This window comes from Crocuta crocuta, unplaced genomic scaffold (genome assembly GCF_008692635.1).
Source record: "Crocuta crocuta isolate KB4526 unplaced genomic scaffold, BGI_CrCroc_1.0 scaffold219, whole genome shotgun sequence".
NCBI classification, from domain to species: domain Eukaryota; kingdom Metazoa; phylum Chordata; class Mammalia; order Carnivora; family Hyaenidae; genus Crocuta; species Crocuta crocuta.
In genome coordinates this window covers 1,025,632-1,051,910 of record NW_027551572.1, presented here as the reverse complement: position 1 = coordinate 1,051,910, position 26,279 = coordinate 1,025,632, and the positions used below count along the sequence as shown (strand labels likewise).

General features: G+C 33.4%; 1 protein-coding gene across 1 annotated transcript in view; it reads left to right on the top strand.

The window, feature by feature from the left end:
• The window catches only part of SCN7A (sodium voltage-gated channel alpha subunit 7), an 84,256-nt gene extending 58,214 nt beyond the window's left edge, over positions 1 to 26,042 (top strand). The window contains exons 15-25 of the mRNA XM_077751171.1: positions 1,025 to 1,462; positions 4,514 to 4,616; positions 6,430 to 6,584; positions 9,489 to 9,662; positions 11,695 to 11,802; positions 15,882 to 16,160; positions 16,942 to 16,995; positions 17,769 to 17,906; positions 19,442 to 19,543; positions 20,082 to 20,352; positions 22,969 to 26,042. Of these exons, the coding sequence (XP_077607297.1) occupies positions 1,025 to 1,462; positions 4,514 to 4,616; positions 6,430 to 6,584; positions 9,489 to 9,662; positions 11,695 to 11,802; positions 15,882 to 16,160; positions 16,942 to 16,995; positions 17,769 to 17,906; positions 19,442 to 19,543; positions 20,082 to 20,352; positions 22,969 to 24,035 (2,889 nt within the window). The 3' untranslated portion in view covers positions 24,036 to 26,042. The remainder of the gene's footprint in view (positions 1 to 1,024; positions 1,463 to 4,513; positions 4,617 to 6,429; positions 6,585 to 9,488; positions 9,663 to 11,694; positions 11,803 to 15,881; positions 16,161 to 16,941; positions 16,996 to 17,768; positions 17,907 to 19,441; positions 19,544 to 20,081; positions 20,353 to 22,968) is intronic.
• The last annotated feature ends 237 nt before the right edge of the window (positions 26,043 to 26,279 follow it).

The window sequence follows — 26,279 nt, the reverse complement described above, 5'->3', positions numbered from 1 at the left end:
CCCATACTATCTGTATGTAAGCTTATATATTTATATCTATCTATAGATATATTTAGATATATTTATATCATATATATTTTTAAACATAATTAATGTCATTTAAACTTTACCCTTTACAGATAATGTATAAGACATAAAGTAAATTAAATCTTTAAAAGCTCAAATATCTGAAGAGAGGGGGAAGACTTTCAATAATAAGCAAAAAAAATGGTCAAATGATTACTTTAAGTTTAAGAGATAATCAATATTGAATCTCTAACACTAAAATTTAAAAATATTATCTATACCCTACAATTACAAACAAGATAAAAATTTGATTCTCTGGAAACTAAACATGGCTTGATCATATTTCTCAGTGATAGTAAAGGTCAAAATATACACTGTCCTTGAGTTCAAATGACTTAAGTATTAGGAATGATTCCTCCATCACTCATCTCTTTCTTATTCAACCAAATTTATTACCACAGAGAATCAATTAACCTACTCAAACCCTGTGCTAGCATGTCACAGGGAAAACTCGATACAGGCTTCAGAACTAGGACTGGGACTGTCTCCATGAAATGCCTTGTGGGTTTGCAGAACCCATGAGGATGTCATTGTACATCTTCCTGAGTTAGTGCTGAAGTGAGGTCAGCCACCTGAGGTAGCGATTTATTTTTCTGCCTTGGGAGAGTCAGCCTGGCTCAGTGAAGGAAAACAAGCTCTGGAATAAGACAGACTTAAGTTTAATCTGTGTGACCTTTGATATTTGACATCTGTAAGCCTTGTCTTTTTCAAGTTTAAAAGAAAATTGATATTTCATATAATGTTTTGTTCTTAAGATGAGTTCTGGCTATACTGTGCAAACCCTTAACACAGCACCTGACCCATTGTATATGAGTAAGAACTGAATAGCCTAAATGGCACTGTGGTTCCTAATTCTGTTTTCAAATCTCAGGTTAGCTTTTTCTTTTTTTAAGATTTTTTATTGTTTAAAAGGAAACAAAAAGTGAGATAAACTTGACCTCATTTTTTCCTCATTTAGATAATTTACCTGTTTCTGGCATTGGTGAGCTCATGTAGTTCATACAAGGCTCCGACAACTGAAGAGAATGATGAAGCACAGAATCTCCAACGTGCAATGGCAAGGATTAAGAAAGGAATAAACTACATGTTTCCTCAAATATCATGCAAAAAACAACACATTTCAAAGAAGACAATGGACAATATAAATGATGTATATGTTAAAGAGAATATTTCTGACCCTACCCTTTCTGATTTAAGCAACACCCAAGATTTCTTCAAGGATAAGGAAAAAAGCAGTGGCACAGAGAAGAACACAATGACTGAAAATGAGAGTCAATCACTTATCCCCAGTCCTAGTGTCTCAGAAACTGTACCAATTGCTTCAGGAGAATCTGACATAGAAAATCTGGATAATAAGGAGATTCAGAGCAAGTCAGTTGATGGGAGCAGCAAAGAGGTAAGGTGTTTTAATATCCTGATTACTTACTGTTAATTTATTGCATTGTGATAAGAAAGTGAATCAGTGTTGAAGTTGTGGAGTTAGAGTACACATTCGATCCTAGCTTGAGCACTCCTTGCTCCTGATTTTATGCTCCTGATGAAGTTAATTAACCTTTGCAAGCTTCAGCTTACTTGTCTATAAATGCAGATAAAATTGTATGCATCTCTTAAGGAAGATAGTACTAAGAAAAATAGTTCAAAGGTGCACAGGACAATGTCTAGTCCATAGTAAACACTTAGTAAACATTAGAAAATATAATTCTAAAAGTCTGTGAATTTATAAGAGTGGGGAGTGTGGGGTGATGAAAACATGCTGAAGAAATCTAAGTTCCCAAAATCAATGTGTATTATTAGAGAAATCATTAAACTCTCCATCTTTAAAATGTGAAATTGGACTGCAGGATGGCTAAAATACTTTCTTATCTGCTAAAATGTAGGATTCATGTCACTTTGTTTCTGCAGCATATGCTGTAACATAGATAATTGAGTTGGACTAAAAGAATAAAGAAAACCCATCACTTTGAATTGTGAACAGTGTGTAGCTTTATCAACTCGTGGACAAAGAGAACAAAATAAAAAAGCAACAAAAGAAACAACAAAATAACTCAACACATCCAAAAAAGGGTAGATATTGCTGTTAACTTAGCTTCTAAATGCACACCCTACTGGAAACACTTGTATTGTTTTTGTTTTCAAGCACCATAATGTCTTGGTAGGAGGTGTGATTTAATAGAAAGCTACATCTACAGAGATCACATCTGCTCTGTGGGCATCTTGTGTTGTACCTCAGTAGGAAATCATCTCAGATCACTCACAGGCACTGGAGAGGGGCAGAGAGTGTCTCTTTCCAGATCTCCAGAAATGACTCTGGCACCATCTTGCCTCCCAGACCTCTTCCAGCTTGGCAAGTGCTCTGCAATATCTTCTCAAATTGGCTTAATAGGAGTTGACTTGTAATTCTTCAAAATCCTTCCAGCTCCTAGTGAAACTATCTTTGTGTTAAAGAAACATTTTCACTCCTTAGCATGCCCAATATTGGGTAGGTTCATTTTCCTTTCATTAATACCATTTCTAGAAAACAGGGAAAACTGTTCTCTAGCTACACTTCTGTATCTTTACTTATAACCTTGACTACCATCTATTTCTGGGTTAAAGGGCTATTTATCACGGCATATCGTGTTGAGATACCTCAGGAAACTTCTTGCCAATCTCATTAGAAAGTCTGGGATATGAAAATGTATAGGAAAGATGACACAATATGATAGTAAATGTTGAGGTTTCAGGAGTTGTAATGTATGCTGCATAATTATTTGGTCATATTGAGTGCTTAGCTACTCAATAGATTTATTCACTTATCTACATTTGTTACATATTTTTACACTTTCCAGATTATGCAACTCTTGAGTACTTTAAGATGCTGATCTACCAAAAGCCAAAGAATAAAATATAAAATCACATGTGATCTGATAATTCTGAGATACATTCTTTTCTTTCTTTGGTATTTAAACTTTAAGCCATTGTTTAGTTACAACATAACTATATAAATTTTAGAAAAATAACATAAAACTTTACATCAAGTCATAACTTTTTCATAATGTAGCAACATATCATGGTCACTCTCTCATGCCATTAAGTCATCTTGTAATAAAATTATTTATAATTTTGAATCCCAATTGATTTATTTATAAATTTAAATAACATATACTAAGGGGCTTGGAAAAATCACATCAAATAGTTTATGTAAAAGTTACAAAATAACATAAATATAAGATATATAATTTTTAATTATTGAATGCCCAAGCATTATATAATATTCACTTATTTGTTGTTTACTCTCATATCAGTACATTGCTATAGCCTTTATTTCTTCAGAAATAAAGAAAATATGAGAATTGAAATAACAAAAGTGATTAGTTTAAGTTTAATATATACCAGATGGATATATATTTTTTAATCGAGCACCAAATGTCTTACTAACAACTATGTAAGATCTAAAGCAAATAAGGCTTCCTAATGATATTTCCTTGACGCTTATTGTGCATAAGACCAAAAGGTAGGACAAAATATTTATAATTTTCCTTTAGACATACTTTACTTAGATATCTCCTTAATATTTAAGAAATAAAGACTGTTTTTCCCCAAATATTTTAATACATTTATCTTTTTGTTTAATTATAAAACAATTGTATATGTTATTAACTTAGAATATTGGTTATTTTAAGGGATGATGTATTATATATGTATTATATATTTATTTTAAAGTAAAGTAAAATAAAGCATTATGAGAAACATTTCAAATAAAAGCCATGCATGTCACACTTTCATTATTACCATATACACAAAGTCATGGCTACCTTATCCTATCTAGTCTTGACCTTCAGCCAAGAACAAATGAGAAAGTGATTGCAGTCAATCACTGCAAAAAGCCTGTCTGCATAGGGCTGGTACCACTTTGCCAGGTCTACTTCTGACTCATTCCTTATGCCATTTCTTCATTTCACTTCAAGATAACCTCACATAAGTCCCGTCCTATGATGGCATACACAAGAATGTCTGGACTCAATTTTACAATACAAAGTAAATGTGCTCTTGTCTACCCATTGTTAGCATCAATGGGTAATTACTTCTGATGCTGCTGAAATGGCTTATATGGAAATCTTGTGAACAACTTCAAGAGGTCTTTGGAACTCAAACTCTTTTGGATACTGGAGAGAGCCTATACATCTTTTAGGAGAAGAGTATTACAAACTAAATATTCATTTTAATCTGAAAGTTATTTTAGCTTAAACAAATTCTTAATTAATTTTTAAAGCTTCAACTCACAGAGATATGTATAACTCTTAATGTCAATCATGAAATTAGCTTAAACAGTATTTTAAACTTGATAAAAGTCAAGTTGTAAGTTGTATTTTTGTATCCAATTTTTCTTATTTCTGAAAATGAAACAAACTTGAACCACAGTGAAAAACTGAAATCACAGCTATTTTGGTGGGACTTTACTTTTCAGAAGGTAAAGCAATCTAGCTCATCTGAATGCAGCACAGTCGATTTTGCTATCTCTGAAGAAGAAATGGTCTATGAACGTGAAAAGCCAAAGCAACTTAAAAATGGTAAGAGAAAAATTCCTTTGATCATTATATTGAAATTAGACTAAATTTCTCTTAACATAACTAATGCTATTAGATATGTTTTAATTTTAGAGAGTTTATTAACTTAGCTAAGTAGCACACACACACACATACACACACACACACAAACGTTGTGTGTACATTCACATGCACACATGCCCAAAGGAATCCTCATAGAAACTTATAGGGAAATTCAATAGAAAAGTCAACATTTGAAAAAGAGGGACAGGGTCTATTTCCTAGGAAGTTTAATGCAGTAGTTAAGAGCATTGGGTCTGGAATCATACAGTCTAAGTTCAAATCCCAGGCCACCATTTACTAGCTTCTACTTAACCTCTTTCATGTCCATTTCTTAATATGTAAAATGAGGATAATAATGAAACTTCCTCACAGGATTGGTAAAAAGATTAAATTGGTGTGCATGCATGTATATATACATATGTGCGTATATTTTTATGCCGCATGGAATAAAGTCAATATTAAAAATACTCATATGAAAACATCCTATATCTTTCATAGGAAAACATAACATGCAATGGTGATTTATTTTTATGTTCCGCATGAACCTTAAGAAATGGGGGCGCCTGGGTGGCTCAGTCAGTTAAGTGTCCGACTTTGGCTCAGGTCATGATCTCACCGTTTGTGGGTTCAAGCCCCGCGTCAGGCTCTGTGCTGACAGCTAGCTCAGAGCCTGGAGTCTGTTTCAGATTCTGTGTCTCCCTCTCTCTCGCTGACCCCTGCTCATGCTGTCTCTCTCTCTCTCTCTCTCTCTCTCTCAGAAATAAGTAAAAACATTTAAAAAAAAGAAATGTATAAGGCTTCAGTCAGTTGATTGACTCATTAGATATGTAACATACATCTGTTGATGACTTATAATTCAAATTAATTTCCTAGAAATATTAACAAATATTTACAGGTTCTTAACATTTGAAATTACTGGAAACCATCAACATGGTAACTGCTAAATGCTCAAATTCCTGTATTCAAAATAAGAACCTTCTCCCAGTAGCTCAACTCACTGAACTTGTATCATTCAAGACAAAGGAGGAAAAATTTCCTCTATTTTTTTTTTGTCAAAGTTGTATGAATTGACGGTAGGTAAAATTCTAAAATGAAATGTGCTGACTTTAAACTCCACCCACCTCTATTTCTTCATGTTCTCCCTGTTAAAGCAGAGTCTTCTGTATCTTGGGTTTTCTTTATGCTAACTCTCTGGACAGGAAGGTAGAGTCCAATCCATGCACATGCCCCCTACCCACAAAGCTTTCTGTAATCCAGGGGGCTTCTTCACTAGTCTCAATCACAATCCCCATTCTCATGCCACCTAAGACCTGACATAGATTTAACTGACATAATTAACAGTATACTTATCAGTTCATGATTACCTATGTACTTAAATGAGAATGCTCATTATACCATGCGAATCTTCAGAGAATGAATCTTCAAGCATTAGACCAAAATGTGATATATAGATGTAGTATGTGAGGGAACGGAGCAATTTAAATGGTGGGGATAAATTCTATTCTCAGACTCTGCCCCACAAGGCTAGGGGATATTCTAAGTCATCTCTGCCTTTCACAGTTTTTTTCCTCCCACTTTTCTCACACGTTAACTTATTTCCCTCAATGCCTGCAGTGGTCACAGCAGCAAGGGTAAAAATCAAATGTTCATAAGTCAGAGGGCATTTGTCTTAGATTCCATAAGGAATCATGAAAGAATATGGTGGAAAGGTCAGGATGTCTACTTCTTCATGAATTTTCAAGATTTTTCTTTTTAGCAGTTTCATTCTTGACAGGTTATAGAAGAAGATCTTTACCTGGCCAAATTAGTGGAGAATCCAAGAAAGGAAGAATTTGGCAGAACATAAGGAAAACCTGCTGCAAGATAGTGGAAAATGGTTGTTTTAAGTGTTTTATTGGCCTTGTCACTCTGCTCAGCACAGGAGCTTTGGTAAGTATGTGAAACTTTTATGGGAAAAACATGTATATGAAGTCTGTTACTTGTAGTCACCATGCCAAATTAGTTTTCCCCAGATATTTATTATACCAGGGGAGTTCATATTCGGTGATTTTACTCTTGGAAGACATATATTACAGTGTCTTAAAATCTGTATATGCCTCATTCAATATTAAATAAATCAAAAAATTTCAAAATATAAGAATGACAGTGGGAAACATGAATGTGAGATACCTAATTCTTATTTTCATAAAGTTTCATGTATGAGACAAAGTTTAATAATATGCACATATATACTGTTGTGCTGTGCGGGTACTTTGGTATTCAATCAGGAAAGAGAAGTACTATGTATATGTTAATTATCTTTGAACCAATATATGTATATATATATATATTTAGTATTTATTCATTTTTGAGAGTGAGAGAAACAGAGCATGAGTGGGGCAGGGAAGAGAGAGATGGAGACGCAGAAGCTGAAGCAGGCTCCAGGCTCTGAGCTGTCAGCACAGAGCCCAACTAGGGCTTGAACCCACAAACTGTGAGATCATGGCCTTAGCCGAAGTCGGACACTTAACCGACTGAGCCACCCAGGTGTCCTGCATTTGTGAAGCATTTTGAGAGAGAAGGAGAGTGAATGAGCTGGAGAGGAGCAAGAGAGGGGGGAGAGAGGATCTGAAGCAGACTCTGCACTGACAGCAGAGAGCCTGATGAAGGGCTGGAACTCACAGACCGTGAGATCATGACCTGAGCTGAAGCTGAACTCAACCAAATTAGCCACTTAAATGCCCCAAACCAAAAATATATTTACCCGTTACCCAACAACCTTACATTTTTTTTAATGTTTATTTATTTTTGAGCGACAGAGAGACAGAGCATGAGTGCGGGAGGAGCAGAGAGAGAGGGAGACATAGAATCCAAAGCAGGCTCCAGGCTCCGAGCTGTCAGCACAGAGCCCGATGCAGGGCTCAAAGTCACAAACTGCAAGATCATGACCTGAGCCAAAGTCGGCACTTACCCAACTGAGCCACCTAGGAGCCCCAACCCAACAACCTTAATTCTGGGAAATTATGCTACAAATATCTGAGCATATATGAAATGCATTTACAATGCTATTCACTAAAGAATTCTTTGTAACAGAAAAAGATTGAAAAGTAAAAATAGTCTACAATAGGAGACTGTTTAAATATGCTCTGGTATAATCATCCAGTGGGACACTGTGCAGCTATTTTAAAAATTCAGAAGCTGTATGCATGTTAGTATTGCAAGATATAATCTGTAGAAAAAAGAGAAAGATCTAGAATAAAGTATACCTATTAGGTATCTATTAATATTCATGTTTCTCACTACCATTCATATATTTGTACTGCATACAATTTTTAAAGTAAAGTTTATATTGACATTTACCACACATTTACCACAAACCAGAGAAATTTTAAGTGTCTAGGCTAAAGAATTTTTACAGAGACACCTAGGTGGCTCGTCATTTAAGTGTCTGACTTTGGCTCAAGTCATGGTCTCATGGTTCATGAGTTTGAGCCCTGTGTTGGCTCAGAGCCTAGAACCTGCTTCAGATTCTGTGTCTCCCTCTCCGCCCCTCCCTGCTCCCGCTCTGTTCTCTCTCTAAAATAAATAAACATTAAACAAAATAAACAGGGATTAAAATAATCATATGTAAATTATGGTGTGATTCTTATAAATCTAATGTTAAATAAAAGTAACATTATCTCACAAACTGTGAGACCATGACCTAAGCTGAAGTCGAATGTTTAACAGACTGAGCCACCCAGGTGCCCCATCCTTGTTTACTTTTTGACCTTGAATGCGCTTAATTCAAGACTGCCTGACATTATTGATACTTTATTGCCTTTTTTCAGTGCTAAAATAAAAACACTATGAAATTGCTCTGAATGACATCAGACTTTGTATCCTCTACAGTAAATAAAGGTTGACCTATTAATCTGAGAAGCTTTGGAGAAATGATTATAGTTTTATTTCATATTCATCTGTTTCCACTGGTTTGCCTGATTATTTCTGCAGCAGAGCAAGCTTTGTGACTTTTTCTTTAACAGCAGTATGGATATCTGAAGACACATTTTTTTTTACTATTAAAAATATCTATTAGATGTTTTATTGCAACCACACTGAAATTACACATTAATTTATAGAGACATAATATACTCTTATAATATTGAGTCTCCCATACAGGCAAAATGGTACATCTATACATTATTTGGCATGTTTTTATGTTCTGTAGCAATTCTTTATTTTTTTGCATTTATTTATTTACATTCAAGTTAATTAGTATACAGTGATTCATCACGTACATTTAACACCCAGTGCTCATCCCATTAAGTGCCCTCCTTAATGCCCATCACCCATTTAGCCCATCCCCCCCACCCCCTCCCCTCCAGCAACCCTCAGTTTGTTCTCTGTATTTAAGAGTGTCTTATGGTTTGCTTCCATCTCTGTTTTTACCTTATTTTTTTTACTGAAGACACACTTAAAAAAATCTCTGCTCTCTTAGTAAGTGTCATATATCTGTAAGTTGGCTGCATGGAATTAGAGATAAGAACCAATTAGATGTGAGTAAAGGTTTTGCCTCTTATATTAATTTTGATTACCTGATTAATGAGAATAATTCTGGATCACTGTAGTGCCAAATTCAGTCTCTATAAGAAATTCTGGGACCAATTAGTGATGTCTGCTATAGGCATAGGGTCAGAAAATGATACTTATGAATTATGTGAATAAATCCAAACAGAGTGAACCAGCTCATGAATCTACAGCCTATGACTTTGCTCACCATCTGTTTGCTAGAGACAGCATTTCATTCCTCTCTATGCCAAAAGATTTTTTAAAAATTACATATACACTAATCCTCAAATGTTTTACCCACAGGCTTTTGAAGATATATATATCGATCAGAGGAAGACTATTAAAATCTTATTAGAATATGCTGACATGATCTTCACTTACATCTTCATTCTGGAAATGCTTCTAAAGTGGATGGCATATGGTTTTAAAGCCTATTTCACTGATAGCTGGTACAAGCTAGACTTCATGGTTGTTATTGTACGTATTTTAAAGAAAAGTTTTAAAGGCTATTATTCAATTTTTTTCTTCTTTACTCTTACTTAACTCTTCACTTTACTTATATCTACTTTTTTCCTCTCTTTGTACATTTTTAGTCACCAAAATTGCCTATTTCTTCATTTGTAATATTTAATGCTTGTCCTTTTTTCTCTCATCCTAAAATTTTAAAAGTTCAACATTTCATTCCTGAATCATTCTAATGGCCACCTATGTACCCACTACTAATGGAATAGACATCCGAGAATATTTAAATTCTTTTGGCTCAATGTTTAAATCATAAACAAAATAAATGACTTACCATAACCTTCACCATTAGCACACTGATCCCAGCTACCAAAGATTTTCAGTTAGATTTCAAGTGCAGATCCCTGCCTCCACCACGGCACGCCTTCCTTCTATGCTCCGCATAGAATCCACATGTATTTTACTGCTGTAAAATAGAAGTCAGTCTAAGTCTCTTTTCTTCTTGAAACCCTCCAACAATCACCTCATTTCACTCAGAGTAAAAAGCTATATTCTCTGCCATCAAAGCCTACAAATTTCTACATGATCAGTCTTGTCTCCTCTTACTTTCCATTTCTGCTATCCCAACTTACAGACTCCTCCACCAGCACTGACCTTCCTGAAGTTCCTCCAATAGGCTGAGATTCCTTCCGTCTCAGTGCCTTTGCAGTTATTTTTCCTTCCACCTGAAACTTTTGCTGGCTCACCTCAGTTATGTCTACTCAAATAAGACTGCTGAAATTAGGTCTTTCTGCACTATTGTACTCAAATCTGCAACCACCACAGTGCTCCTTTTTCCTTTCTCTGCTTTCTTCATCTTCATAGCACCTATTAATATTATATATTAAATTCATATTCATTGTTTATTCATTGTGATTGTTTGTCTTCCCTTGTTGAAAGGTTACGTCCTTTGGGGAAGAACTGCTTTCCCAGTGTGGTTCTCTTCTTATCCCTAATGCCTAGAATAATTCATGTATCATAGTAGGTACTCAGTTTTAATTTGAATTTGAGTGAACAAATGATTCCAATTCTATAAGCAATGATTGACTGAAGCTTCTCACTGTATAAATAATGACTTATAATATCTGATCTCTGTCTTCTAAATAAAATACTGCAAACTAGCCTTCTACTCCAACAAAAATCACACTACACCTGCAAGCCACATTCCTTGTTCTTATGTGTCATTGTTCTTAGGTGTCCACAACCCTAGATGATAACATAAACCATATGTTTATTTCAAAGCTCACTTTAAGACCATCTCTTAGTAAGGATAAAAAGGAACAAATTTTCCATTTATGTTGCTTTGAAAAGACATAAAATATGAAGGTACTATAAAAGTTAGTCATAAGTCTACCACCTTGCTCTATCTCCATTAACATTTATTAACCCTGAACGATTTTTATGCATATGTTTACTTTAAGAAATTACCTTGGTATCTTTGTATACATTTTTATAATTTGTACTTAAACTTAATAATATTCATATCCTCTTTGATGCCTCTTCTCTCAAATCCTATTCTATGTACTATGTTAACCTTATTTATATGTGAATTCACATAAATATGACTGTACTTATATATGAATATATTTCAAATTTTGTTTTTATGAATACATGATATACAATTACTGTATGTCAAATAATCATGAAAATGATTCTTAATCAAATTTCAAACAAAAAAATGGATGTAAATATTAGCCCTTGATCATAAAGACTGTCAAATATACACATTTTTGGTTTTTTTGATAATATATATTATTCCTACCACCAAAAATTATTTTTATCTTATACTTATATTTTTAAAGTAACTTTAACACAAGGTGATTTTCTTATACTTTTCTGTAAGTCATTGTTAAGATATATTGAGCTATATTTTAAATCTTTTGCATATTTCTTGGGAAACTTTGACTGTCTATCTTTTTTAGATAAATGCAAAGTTTATTTTGCAGATTGTTTTGATTAAAGTTAAAATTAAACCTATTTACTCTTTTTTTTTCTTAAATATATTTAGGTGTTTTGTCTTAGCTTAATTGGCAAATCGCGGGAAGAATTAAAACCACTAATTTCCATTAAATTCCTCCGGGCACTCAGAGTTCTATCTCAATTTGAAAGAATGAAGGTAAGAAAAAGTTTCTAAACTAATAGGTAAGTTTTTACTTAGGATTACTAAGTTCCTACAAATTAAAAAGTTTGTAGCCTTCTCATTTGCATCTTTAACAATATTAATGCAAAAACCTTATATTCCACGATTAAAAATATAGAAGAAAGGTATATTAGTTATGCTTATTAAGACTTTAGGACTTTCCTGCTCATAAGATATGAAAAATAATAAAGATAAAAAAAGTAATAGTTGAGAGGTAATATAAAGTTTTAAAAACCAATACTATTCTAGCCCGCTTGGATGTCTATGAGTATTAATACAATTATCTCAACGTTAAAAATATAACTGACAAAATGAAACTTTGATCACCTAGCTGTTTAAGTTTATAGGAATATTGTACACACTAAGTAACATTACTGAAAAAAATTTGAATTTTTTTAAAAAAATTTTTTAATGTTTTATTTCTGAGAAAAAGAGAGAGAGAGAGAGAGAGAGCGTGAGCAGGGGAGGGTCAGAGAAAGAGGGAGACCCAGAATCAGAAACAGGATCTAGGCTCTGAGCTGGCTGTCAACACAGAGCCCGATGCGGGGGTCGAACCCACAAACCGTGAGATCATGACCTTAGCCGAAGTCAGACGCTTAGCTGACTGAGCCACCCAGGTGCCCCTAAAAATTTGAATTTTAAAATAAGTTAATTTTTTAAGTCACACATTACAAATAATGAATTATTGTCATCTCTGTCTCACCATCACATTAAAACCTATTCTTTAACAACGTGAGGGAAACTAATAGGTTGAGCCACATGAAACAACCAATGTTTAATCTTTGGTGCCTATAATGGAAACCCACCCCAAATGACTCGACCTAATGGAGAAAACAGTTTATGGCCACCCCAAATAGTATAATTATGTAAAATACAGTCAACAGCTATGTGCAGAAATGGAAGAAAAGGTCTGATTTTATCTTTTATTTCATAATCATACATGTTTTCTTGAATTTTTTATTTACATAGATTATTTAACATTTACCTGTTAATTAACAGGTTAATTAACATTAACTGTTTGAATAATATTACAAAATATAACATATTCAATGTAGGTAGTATCCAGTAAGAAAAGTATTTATGTTTAATGTGTATTTTTCTTATAGTTTGTGTATTATATATTACATTAAAACTGCCGTACATTTAGAAATCATAACACTTAAAATATTTTCACTTGGTTAAAAAATAGATACTTGTTTTATCCTACAATTTAGATAATTATTATAAACAAATAGAAATATAAGTCATTTAAAGTATGTATTTTACTAAAAATATGTTTCAGAAATTTTAATAGCATAATCTTTATATGATATTTGTATATACACATATACATACATAAGTACATTAATTATACTTTAATATATATGTAAGTACATGATTGATAGTAATATTTTTCTGATTCATATGAATCTGTGATTGATTCATCATAACAGAAATTAGGCCTGATCAACCTATTCCCCAAATGCATTGCTGATGTTGGGAAGAAATATTATTACTATAACTGTAAGTTTGTACCTTTTAATCCCCTTCCCCACTCCCAACCCCTCTCCACTCTGGTAACGACTAGTTTATGTGCTATATAGATGAGTCTGTTTCTGCTTTGCTTGTTCATCTGTTTTGTTTTTTAAATTCCACATATAAGTGAAAACCTGTGGTATCTGTCTTTGTCTGACTTACTTCTTTGAGCACAATACCCTTGAAATGTATCCATGTGGTTGCCGATAGCAAAAGCTCATTTGTTTTGATGGCTGAATAATATTCCATTGTTTATATATACAGCATCATCTTTATCCATTCATCTGTTCATAGACACTTAGGTTGTTTCCATATCTTGCTATTGTAAATAATGCTGCAGTAAACATAGAAATGCATATATCTTTTCATATTAGTGTTCAAATTTTCTTTGGGTAAATACCTGGAAGTAGAATTACTGAATTATGTAATATTTCTATTTTTAATTTTTTGAGGAATCTCCATTCCATTTTCCATAGTGGCTGCAGAAATTTACGTTCCTACCAGCAGTGAACGAGGGTTTCCCTGCCCCACATCCTCATTAGTACTTGTTATTCTCATCTTTTTGATACTAGCCATTCTGCCAGGTGTAAGGTGGTATCTCATTGTGGTTTCAGTTTGCATTACCCAGATGATGAGTGATGTTAAGTCTCTTTTCGTATGTTAGCCTCTTGTATATCTTCTTTGGAAAAATGACTATTGAAGTCCTCTGCCTCTTTTTTAATTGATTAGTTATGGGTTTTTTATGTTAAGTTGTATAAGTTCTTTATATATTTTGTATATTAACTAACCCTTTATCAGATATATCATTTGCAAATATTCTCTCGTATCCAGGAGGTTGACTGTTCATTTTGTTGATGGTTTCCTTTACTGTCCAAAAGCTTTTTATTTCTGTGTAATCAGAAATAATTTATTTTTGCCTTTGTTTTCCTTGCCTGAAGAGACATATCTAGAAAAATATTGTTAAGGCTAACATCAAAGAGATCACTACCTATAGTTTTCTCCTAGGACTTTTATGGCTTCAGGTGTCATAATCAGGTCTTAAATCCATTGTGAGTTTATTTTTGTGCATGGTATAAAAATGTGTCCAATTTCATTCTTCTGTATCTGACAGCTAATTTTTCCCAGCATCATTTGTTGAAAAGATTGTCTTTTCCCACTGTATATTCTTTCCTCCTTTGTTGTAGATTAATTGACCATGTCAGGATGGGTTTATTTCTAGACTATTCTGTTCTATTGCAGATTCAGATCTTTTAAGCTTCATCTCAACCTCTGGAAGTTCTGTAGTTGAATGAGTTCTTCCTTATGGAAGCCACATGATTAAGAAATTAATGTTTTATATATTTAATAAACTCCCAAGTGTTAGGTGCTCTTACTACTCTTACTACTGAAAATTTGTATCAACTGTACCTACTACTTTTATTCTTACATAAGTATATTTTCTGATAGGGATAGCATTTTTTTTTTCATTAGAGGTATTAGTTGACTTCTCAAAATAACCAGAGTGCCAACAAAGATATGTGACTTAGTTTTAGAAATAAAGTGTTACTGATAGCACAATTTAAAGTTAAAATATTTATTTAAGGTCAGAAACCTGAGAGATATCAGCAAAAAAGTACAACAAAAAGGGTGTGTTTCCAGTAATGGCTGAGGGAAAGGAAGGTTAGAATGGTAGAAAAGAGAATCTGTGGTGCTTCACCAAAAAAAAGAGAAAGAAATGAGGTTGGTAGAAAGGAGTCAAAAGTGTAAATGCTAAAGGGAAGATCTGTGCCAAGAATGAGCATTTCTGTTGGTTATAGGAACTGGTTTACATTTGCCATAACAGCTATGGTGGAGTGATAAGTATAAAATCTGATTATAATACTCAAGAGAGAAGACAGTGATTCCAGATTATTACTGTTAATCAAATTCAAGTGGTTGATTTATTTCCCAAACTTCCTGCTCTGGACTGGCTCACCAGTGACATAGAGTGGTACAGTGAGGAGGTTTGTGATTTTTCAGGGTGCAGAGGCCCATTCAGTGTTCCTTGAAACACTCTCTTGCCTTGATTTCATTAATCTATAGTCTCTTGGTCTTCCTCTTCTTTCCCCTGCCACCTCAATGTCTGCTTTGTAGGTTAATCCTTCCTAAAGTTAGAATCACCCACACTTAAATCTAGGCCTTTCTTTCTCATTTTATATGCTTTCTAGATAATATGTACACATACATACATACAGGGTCAGTGTCTTGCCCATTTCTGGCCCCACACAGGAAGTTGATAAATGTGTTAAATCAGTGAAATAATTATTTTACTAATCAACTCAGTTGCTTTTTTGTGACTTTTTTAGTACAAATATTTTGAGAATATCTGGATTTTTAATGTATATTTTTAATTGAAATTTAGAATTTAGGTTATTCAAATACTGGCATGTAGGCCTATTAAACCTTTAGAGATGACCTGTTTTTGTTATTTCAATATGACATCACATTTCATATTTCCAATTCAACTAAAGTGATTTCACATTTCTTACCTAAATTTTATGTGTTTGTTTTTTATATGCCAGGTGGTTGTGAGAGCTTTGATAAAAACAACTTTACCTGCTTTGAATGTGTTTCTAGTCTGCTTAATGATCTGGCTGGCTTTTAGCATCATGGGAGTATACTTATTTGCTGGCACGTTCTATGAATGCATTGATCCAACAAATGGAGAAAGATTTCCTATATCTGAGGTCATGAATAAGAATCAGTGTGAAAGCCTTGTGTTTAACGAATCCATGCAATGGGAGAATGCAAAATTCAACTTTGATAATGTTGGAAATGGTTTCCTTTCACTGCTTCAAGTAGTAAGTTCACTTTTGATGTTTTTATTTTTTATCAGTATTTTTAGATGTTCATGAATATTATAGGTGTACATAAAGGACAAAATGTGAATGATTACTAGATGGTTATAACATATTTTGGCAATTATTTAAAATACATACTATGCAACATACTACACTAGGATCATTTGGAAAGATGAAAGTGAAATGCAGACCCTGCTTTCCTGATAGAATGAAGTGAAGATGAAGGTAGGACTGATGGGGGAGATGGCTGGTACTGGCCAAACCTATTTCTACCATCACTGATAAAGTAAATAGGGTTACAGTTTTTGGTGCAACTCAAGTTACTACTGTTCTGTTCTACTTAGTGCTATGAGGAATGGCTACTCAGTCACCCACCATCTAACAGAAGTGAGGAGATAAATCATTCATTCTTGTATTACTTGTTTTACGTCTAGGAGTTAAGACTAATAATGACACTTGGGCAATGTGTATATATTCATCATTTATCTATCTACCTCTCTCTCTCTTTCTATTTATACTATCTTACAATATTTTGTTATCAACTACATTTAGACTCCTACAATTAAGCTAAGTAAATATAAGTAGTTGTTAAATAGTTGTTAACAGACAATAGAAATGTAATAATGAAAAATGATAAAGATCTCAAATACAGGGGATATTGAAATGTGGTCAGTCTTACTAATCAAATGTTTTACTATATTAATAACAAATTGAATTTCACTTTTTATTTGAAACAGATCTTAAAATTTCCATAAGAATTAAATACATACCATTTTTACAGGCAACATTTAATGGATGGATCACCATTATGAATTCAGCAGTTGATTCTACTGGTGTAAGTACAATATAATCTTAAAGCCATTGTTAAAATTCAAGAGAAGTTATTTTTACGATTCAAGAATAGGGTACCAATAATAATAGAATAAATAGCATGATCAAAGCAAATGCTTGTACTAGATAGAAATTAAGACTGAGTATTTCACAGAAAATGAAATCCTTCCAGGATTATGTACAGTGTCTGAAGCCCAATAAGCCCATTTGAAGGATTATCAGACTTCATAACAATGATTAAACCAATGCAATAAATTTTAAAATCCAGATAAACAAAGCAATAATGTCCTTTCACTAAAGAGCAAAGAGAAAACATTACTTCTGTAGAATTGTTGGATTTTCCTGTTGCAAATTGTTTTATAAATTTTATGTTTTAAAAGATTAGTATCAACATTTTCTTATTTTTTCATTCTTTAATATATTTTTATTTTTAAAGACTACTTTTTAGAGCAGTTTTAGGTTTACAACAAAATTGAAAGGAAAACATAGAGATTTCCCATATACCCACTGCCAACCCCCCCCCCATTCATAACCTATTATTGATATCACTTACCAGAATGGTACATTTTTACCAAGGATGAACCTACATTGACACATCATAGTCTCCCAAAGTCCAGAGTTTACCTTAGGGTTCACTTGGTGTTGTACATTATATGGGTTTGAACAAATGTGTAATGACATGTAACTAACATTACAATATCATACATAATATTTTCACTGCTCTAAAAATCCACTATGCCCTATCTTATATTGCTTATTTCTTAACTTAACTTTTAGGTAAATAAGCAACCTAATTTTGAAGACAACATCTACATGTCTTATTACTTTATCAGTTTTATTGTTATTGGATTATTTCTTCCTTTGAGTATGCTGATTGGTGTTATTATTGCTAATTTCAACAAGCTTAAAATAAAGGTAAGTATAAATATTCTTAGTTCATTAATGCCTGAGAAAATCAAACACATTTATAAAAATGTCATGGTTCAAATAATTGGTTTTGGATTCAGCTTAATGTAATTTTTATTTGGTGCTTATCTATTAAAAAAGATTGATGTTCCTGCATATTGATAAATATTGCTAAAATGTTCATCTTTACATTGTTTTCTATATTAAAATCTAAACAGACAAAAGGTTAAAAAGTGCAAGTGTTTCTATATATGTTTGTAAATAATGACATGCTGACCAACAAGTAATATTGTGGTACATCTGCACAAATATGTGAAGAAGTTAAAGAAAAATAAGCTACACTTTTTTGCTCTCCGATGTGTTCAAAGCCTTCAAAGTCATACCTAGCATAGATATCTTTGTCAGTGCAATAGCTTTTTCTGCCAGAAGTAGGGAGAATCCTAAATCCTAATTCCATGACCTAAATAGCAGTGCTTGAAATCAGTGAGAGACCATTCAGAGACAGAATTGAACAACCCATTTGATCCCATCTCCACACAAAGGCCTTCAAAGGCTTCTGCAAATGACAGGCCTCAAAAGTCATTTAAGTCTGCTTATTTTAACCACAGAGATCTACTTTCTAGAGGTGTTAGAAAGCCTTCCAAAAAATGAAAGAAAAGAATAGTCTAGTTTTGAAATTCTATCTTCAGCCATGTCATCAAAGTTTAGCCATGAGCAGCATCTGATAAACTGCTCTCAGCCTCCTCTAATCAAATGGGATTAGAAGATCAGTGATCAAATACACATTGACTAGATGCCTTGGCTTCTTGGGATCAACCCAATGGGTTAACATTCCAGGATTTGCTTCTGGACTTCAAATTGGTGACCCTTGTCAAATTTAAGTAACTAAATCCCGACTTTGGGCAGTAACAATTCCTAATTTCTAGATTAACACATTAACCATTTACCTCTTATTCACTTTATATATTTTGTATCAGATACTGAAATTAGCACTAGGAACGCAAAGATGAAAAGCTCTAGAAGGTACTATGAAGAAGTAAGTACAAAGTGCTGTTGGTGTAACAGTATAAAAAAATCTTATGAAAGTATTATTTGGTAAATAAAGTAATACATGAACTTATAAAAACATAAATAACCAATTATATTTTTTCCTGTCATTAGAAGGTACAAACCAATTTTACCTTTAGCTTTTGAGTTCAATTTTTCTTAGTAAACCTTTCCATTTATCCCCCACTCTTTCTCTTTTGTCTCTGTTCAACATGAAGTAGGCCTCAGTAGACAGAAAAGTTAAAAAAGAGTAGACTACCCACAAGAAAGTGCTCCAAAAGAGGGTTGATATCAGTCATTACATATATTTTACATGTGCTCAGTATGGATTTGTGTGCAGAAATCAGAAATGGTTAAACATGATTTAGTTCATTGCCTTTAAGCCCTTTATAAAAGGTTAAGTCAATGATTACCTAGCTTTCCAAAATGTATATTGATGTAAGGTGAAATTTAGATTCATATGATTTTAATATCTTTTTCTATCATTTCTTTACCAGGGAGGCTCAAATATCTTTATAACAGAGAAACAGAAGAGACAATATCATGCACTGAGGGGGCTGTTGCATGAGGACTCTCAAAAAGCAATACGTCGCCCAAGAGTAAGGAAATATCTAGATTTGTTTTCGAACCTTCTTACAAAGTTGTTTATTTCATACATTCTCTTTTTGAAATGAATATGTGGTTTAAAAATTCTTCACAAATGCAGGGTGCCAGGGTGGCTCAGTCACTTAAGTGTCCGACTTTGGTTCAGGTCATGATCTCATGGTTCATGGATTCAAGCCACAGGGCAGGCCTGGAGCCTGCTTTGGTTTCTTTTTCTCTCTCTGCCCCTTCCCCACTCATGTTCTTTCTCTCTCTCTCTCTCTCTCTCTCTCTCTCTCTCAAAAATAAATAAACATTTTAAAAAATGTTAAAACCTTCACAAATGCTGTTGACAAAATTTAAATGTTCCTTAACAAAGTTTTGATGATCTGTTTGTTTTCACCATACATTATAATTCTAGTTTGACAAAAACTTAGGTCCTCACTTAGTTTCCTGTTTATGCTGGGAAGGAAATTATAAATGTAAAGACTATATGGGTATGTATATATCTTACGAATAAAGCTATGGCACCCACTTTTTTTTTTCTACACACAGAACAAGTTCCAAAGATTCATCTTTGACTTGGTAACAAGCCAAGTTTTTAATGTCTTCATTATGATTCTTATCTGCTTCCAAGCAATGACCATTATGATACAAAGTGACGAACAGAGTATAAACATGGACATTGCTGTCTTCTGGATTAACTTAATTCTTGTTCTGCTATACACGGGAGAATGTGTACTAAAGCTCATCTCTTTCCATTGTAACTATTTCACTGTGGGATGGAACATTTTTGATTTTATGGTGGTTATTTTCTCTATTACAGGTAAGATTTTGTTTTGTTAGATTTTCTTTTATAGTATTAATAATTCAGGCAAGTTCTTATCCTACATGTGTCCCAAGATACAGCCTTTTACTAGGCAAGACACATAGAGACACTTTTTATTCCAATAGAAATGGCTTATATTTTTGTATGTATGTATGTATTTTGTATATGTATGATATACATGTGACAGCTATAAGATATTCAAAAAACTTGTTGAATTAATACATAAACTTTAGTTCTGAGGTCACAGGGTAAATGCTTAATTACCCATTCAGTATATCACATACATTTTTTTTTCTAGGATGTCTCTAGATGGAGCTTTATGTCTTAACATGATATAACCTTTTAGTTCCCTATTCTTTTTTTTTTTCTAATCTCTAAAACTGTTCACAACTTTCACAATACTAGATTGTTAGGTTTTAATGAATTTGTCATCAATTTACTTTTACTTTGGGGATCTCAGTCTTTTGTTTAACAAATATATTTGAATAGATATTATGCTGTATGCAAAGAATTCAGTAGTAAACAAAGAAGGCATAATCTCTGTATGCACACAGTTTACAATGTAGGAAGGCATCCAGATGATTAAACAGTACATATTGAATATTGTGCTATGAAGCTTATGATAAGGGAAGAGCACAAGGTGTTACAGCAGCAAAAGAAAGGGGGAGCACCTATCAATAAGTAGAGGTCAGAGAAAACTGCATGGATGAAGCAAAGTATAAATAAAGACATACTGAATAGAGGGTAGAATCTAGGATAAAAATGTTTCAAGCAGGGAAAAGTTTGTTTCTTGTCTGCTTCCCCATAAGACACATACACACAATATAAGCTCCATTAGAGACAATATTTAACTGTTTATTGTGTCAAGCACTATTCTATACAGTCACTAGTGGAAGGTAGACAAACTATTTGCCCAATTGTGATTCCAGAAAATTCAGCTTATTCATTTGGTAATAGAAGCAGTTCAACTTTTGGTAGACAGGTACAAGAAGCTTGAAAGAAAGGAAAGAGAGGGACTTTGGGGTTAATGTGAGAGCTACGGAAACAGAGATCTCCAAGGAGAGGAAACCACAATCAGAGAGAAAGCTGTTTGAATATGAAATCTCAGAAGGTAAAATATTTTGGGTCTAGAATGTGGCTATAACTGCATGTGAATAAACTAAAATGATGGAGATTATCACAGTTAAGAAAGTCAAAGACCAAGAGACTAGCCTTTCAATGAATTATTGATGATAAGTGATGGGGTGGAAAGGGCTACAGTAAGCCAAGTACTAATGTCTTCAATGAGTATGAATGAGAGAGGAAGAATAGATCATAGAGCAAAGGAATGGTAGGCTATAGTATAGTTGAGTGGCATGATCCACAATGTGTCAGGACAGAAATTTCTTTTTTTTTTTTCTTTATAAAATTGACTTGAATCTGGAAATCGCATTGGAAAAAATAAAAGATGCTTTGTCATTCCATTTTTCTACCCTGAGAAATATAGAGTGGGGAGGAAAGAGCTCTTTGCACTTGAAAATGTTCCAAGGGAAATAATGTCCTCAAGATAGAGTCAGATTTTAGATAAGAAAGGAGGTGAAGAAAATGTGAAATGAAGATGTAGAAAAAATTGTCTACAGTTAAATGCAGATACCTCTAGCATAATGGAGAAATTTGGAAGATTGTAAGGAAAAATGAAAATCTGAGTTGGAGAAGAAGATTCACTAATAAACTATGGAAATGAAGATATAAATAAGATAGAAAGTTAGAGAGAATGTTACGGACAGTAATCAAGTTGAATGGAAATATGAGACACGATCCTTTCAGATTCAACAAACATATCAGGACATTTAGAAACTTCATGGGATTTTCCCCTTCCCAACTTCTCAACACAAAATTAACCACAAACTCTCCAGTACTTCCAGAGAACATACCCTATGCTTTTATGGTAATTGTAATTTTACCTTTATAGTTCTAGCTCTCAAGTCCTCATCCACCCACAACCTACAAAAAAGTTCTAGGCCAAGACTCATTTATTTAATTCAAATTAAAGCTGCTAAGAGCCCAAATACTATTTATAAAATAAATAAATTAAATTGTAATCTGTGAATCACTGAATGCCAGACATTTTTGTAATTATATTTATCAACTAGGTCTTTCTGCCTTGCACTATAATTACTTTAAATGTCTACCTCTACTCTCTGGAATATAAGGTCTTTGAGGACAGAAGTCAGGTCATTCATCTTTGTGTTTTGCATTGACACCTTTATTAGATATCCAGTGAAGGCTGGATTGAACTAATTTCTTTATCCAACTGCAATCAGAAAAAAAAATTATGGCTACTAGTTTATGTTATGGAATCATGCCATCTGTGACTCCAGAAGTACTTGATCTATAATGGCATAATAAAATGATGATACAAGTAATCATCTTCCAAATTTTGCTAGATACCCTAAAAATTGCCACAATGAGTATTTGGCTAATCCCCACTTTCAATATGTTCTGCTACATGGGAAGGATTAATGAAATGATCTTAACATATAGAAAAAGTAGAATGTAAAGTAATTTATATTCTTCTAAATACAATCATATTTAAATCACTTTTTAACCTGTTTTATCTTCTCCTATACCAAGGGCTATTTCTGCCTATGATGGTAGGATACTACCTTGTACCTCCTTCTGTTATGGAACTGATACTGCTCTCACGGATCATCCACATCCTACGTCCTGGGAAAGGACCAAAGGTGTTCCATGAGTTGCTGCTTCCTCTGATGTTCTCTTTCCCAGCGTTGTTGAACATTAGCCTTCTCATCTTTCTGGTCATGTTTATATATGCCATCTTTGGAATGTACAATTTTGCCTATGTCAAAAAGGAATTTGGAATTAATGATGTGGCCAACTTTGAAACCTTTGGCGGTAGTATGCTCTGTCTTTTCCAAGTTACAATATTTGCTGGCTGGGATGGGATGCTTAATGCCATTTTCAACAGTAAATGGTCAGACTGTGATCCTGATAAAATTAACCCTGGGACTCAGGTTAGAGGAGATTGTGGTAATCCCTTTGTTGGGATTATTTATTTTGTCAGTTACATCCTCATATCATGGCTGATCATTGTAAACATGTACATTGTTGTTGTCATGGAATTTTTAAATATCGCTTCTAAGAAAAAAGCCAAGACATTGAGTGAAGGTGATTTTAAGAAATTCTTCCAGGTATGGAAGAGGTTTGATCCTGATAGGACCCAGTACATAGACTCTTGCAAACTTTCAGATTTTGCAGCTTCTCTTGACCCTCCTCTTTTTATGGCAAAACCGAACAAAGGCCAGCTTGTTGCCATGGATCTTCCCATGGCTGCTGGGGACAGAATTCATTGCCTTGACATCTTGCTTGCTTTAACTAAACGAGTTATAGGTACAGATGTGAAGATGGAGAAACTTATTTCAGAGATGGAATCAGGGTTTGTATTAGCCAACCCTTTTAAGATCATATATGAGCCAATTACAACTACTCTGAAACGAAAACAAGAGACAGTCTCAGCAACCATAATTCAGCGTGCTTATAAAAATTACCGCTTGAGGCAAAATGACAAAAATACATCAGATATTCATATGATAGATGATGACAAGGAAGTTCAAGCTACCACAGAAAATGCTTATTTTGACAAAGCTGAAAAAAAGTCAACTATCCAAAGCCAAATCTAATCCCACTTGCCACCTTTTTACCTTTTTCACATATTCCAAAAATGTTAGAAGTTTGAATCAGAAATAAGAATGAAGATCAGAGAAGTAAAGATTTTACTTAATAATCAGTTGTTTACAACCCATGGAAGTTAAGCTCACAAGACTCTGTGTCAAGTTGACTTTCACCTTTGTATATTCAGCCTAATCAAGATAAGCATTTAAAATCACTTCAGTGAGTTAAATGGGTTAAATTTGCCATTTCATAGTCCAATGTTTGTTTTCTCTATCTGGCTTATATGGTGTGTGTTTCATCTAGAGGATTGAGGAGGTGATAGTAGAGATGAGTAGGAAAAGGGGCTTTCTTGTATATTTTATGTCTACTTTAACTTGATAGGATTCAAGTCATTATTAAGAGGACTTAATTACAAATAAACAACTACTTTCTTAATGTGGGATAGTGTTAATAAAAATACAGTGCTACAGGCCATTAAATTATAAACTTGCCTAGACAGATGCCAACTGAGGAAAGAGAAAGGACAGTTCTTATAAAGTGCCTTTGGGATCAACCACAGATATTCTTGGACTGATTCAAGCCACTTTGGTTGACTGGAGCCTTGGGTTTTGTTTTTTCTTACTTTCTCTTTCTTTCTTTCTTTCTTTCTTTCTTTCTTTCTTTCTTTCTTTCTTTCTTTCTTCCTTTCTTTCTTTTCTGTCTTTCTCTTTTTGGTGCTGGGAATTAATATTGTTTAATTGTTTTTAGATTTATGGTTTTTCATCTTTTTGACTAGTTCTACCTAAGCTCTAGTTCTTCAACAGAATGGATTCATACAATAAGAAGTGCAAACGGTACTATAGTTATGGCCTACATTTTTCTCATTTTTTCTCATTTATGCTTTTTAAAAGAGTATACATTTACTAAAATGATATATATACAGAAACTGTTAGTAGACTCATATCTTATCATAACACTGATGTATTTTTACCATTTAGCCATGATGCAACATTGAGTAGTAATGGAAAGTGATAATATTGGTTCAAAGAGTATAGGGTTACCATTATGTCTAAGGATTTTTGCAGTGACTGGATCCTTAATTGGGGAACTGTGGCCACTTTGAAATATTTTTCATTGATTTTATGGTTCTCTATAACAGAGAAAGACAATGATCACTGAAATTGGGAGGGCTCTGAGTAGATTAGAGTGTAAGTTTGTTGGTGGTGGTGTTGTATAACATTAGCGTTTGCAGATTAGTATTTACTTTGTCATTTACCTTCCCAAGATTTTTTGCTATTTTTAATCTTATCACACAAACATTCTGCAAAATGTTTTTATGTTTGGAAAACTTGAAAATCCTAAGTATTAATTTTCACAATTAAAATTATCTTTAAAAGATGGACACATAGTTGGTCTTTGACATAATAGTAAAAGTGCAACTACTCATATCCATGTAGTTGAAGATTCTGATATTTGTTCCATTTGTATAAAGACTGATTTCAGTGTGCCCACAAAATCCCAAAGGATTCAGAAAGAAAATATGCATACTGTTGACTTAAGGGACAAACTTTAAATATGTTGTATGACATTCAATATCACTTAAATATCAGCAATTGTATTTTATTATGAATATGCATGATCTTGAGCCTTAACTTTATAATCTATTTCTGCTCCTCAAAACTGTATGAATTTGACCAAGATGCCTTTGAAGGAACCCCTAAGTACATGTAATTTCAGGGTTCTCTTTCTTTCTAGAAGTGTTCCTTCCCTTTCCCCTCTGCTCTTCATCATCGGATGGCAACCAGTGAGGATTTAGTGTTAACTTAGTGACATGGTGACAGCTGGTGCTTTATCTAAATCTCTTAGTTTTCTATTTCTTGGAAATGCTTTAATATAGAAACTGCTTCAGATGTTTAAGCTGAATCTTAACTTGCTTCTGTAAATCCAAGAACGTTAACTGATTTTTGGTTTGAAAATTTTATCTTTTACTTGTAAACCATGTTTGCTACTAACCTTCCAAAAACTGTAAAGAATTATTTTTTAAAGAAGTCTTACAATATATTCTACTTTTTAGATAATATACAAAATAATAAATACATGTTAACCACACGAAACTTTGGGGTTTTTTTTTCTCTGATAAGTCAGGTTGTCTACTGTGTATGATACCAACTTTTTTAAATGAGCCTAACATTAAAGCTTATTCATTTAGACTCGAAATTCAAAACTGGCAAAACTTGTGCTTTCTTTAGAGTCACAAAAATTTTGTAAAGTAA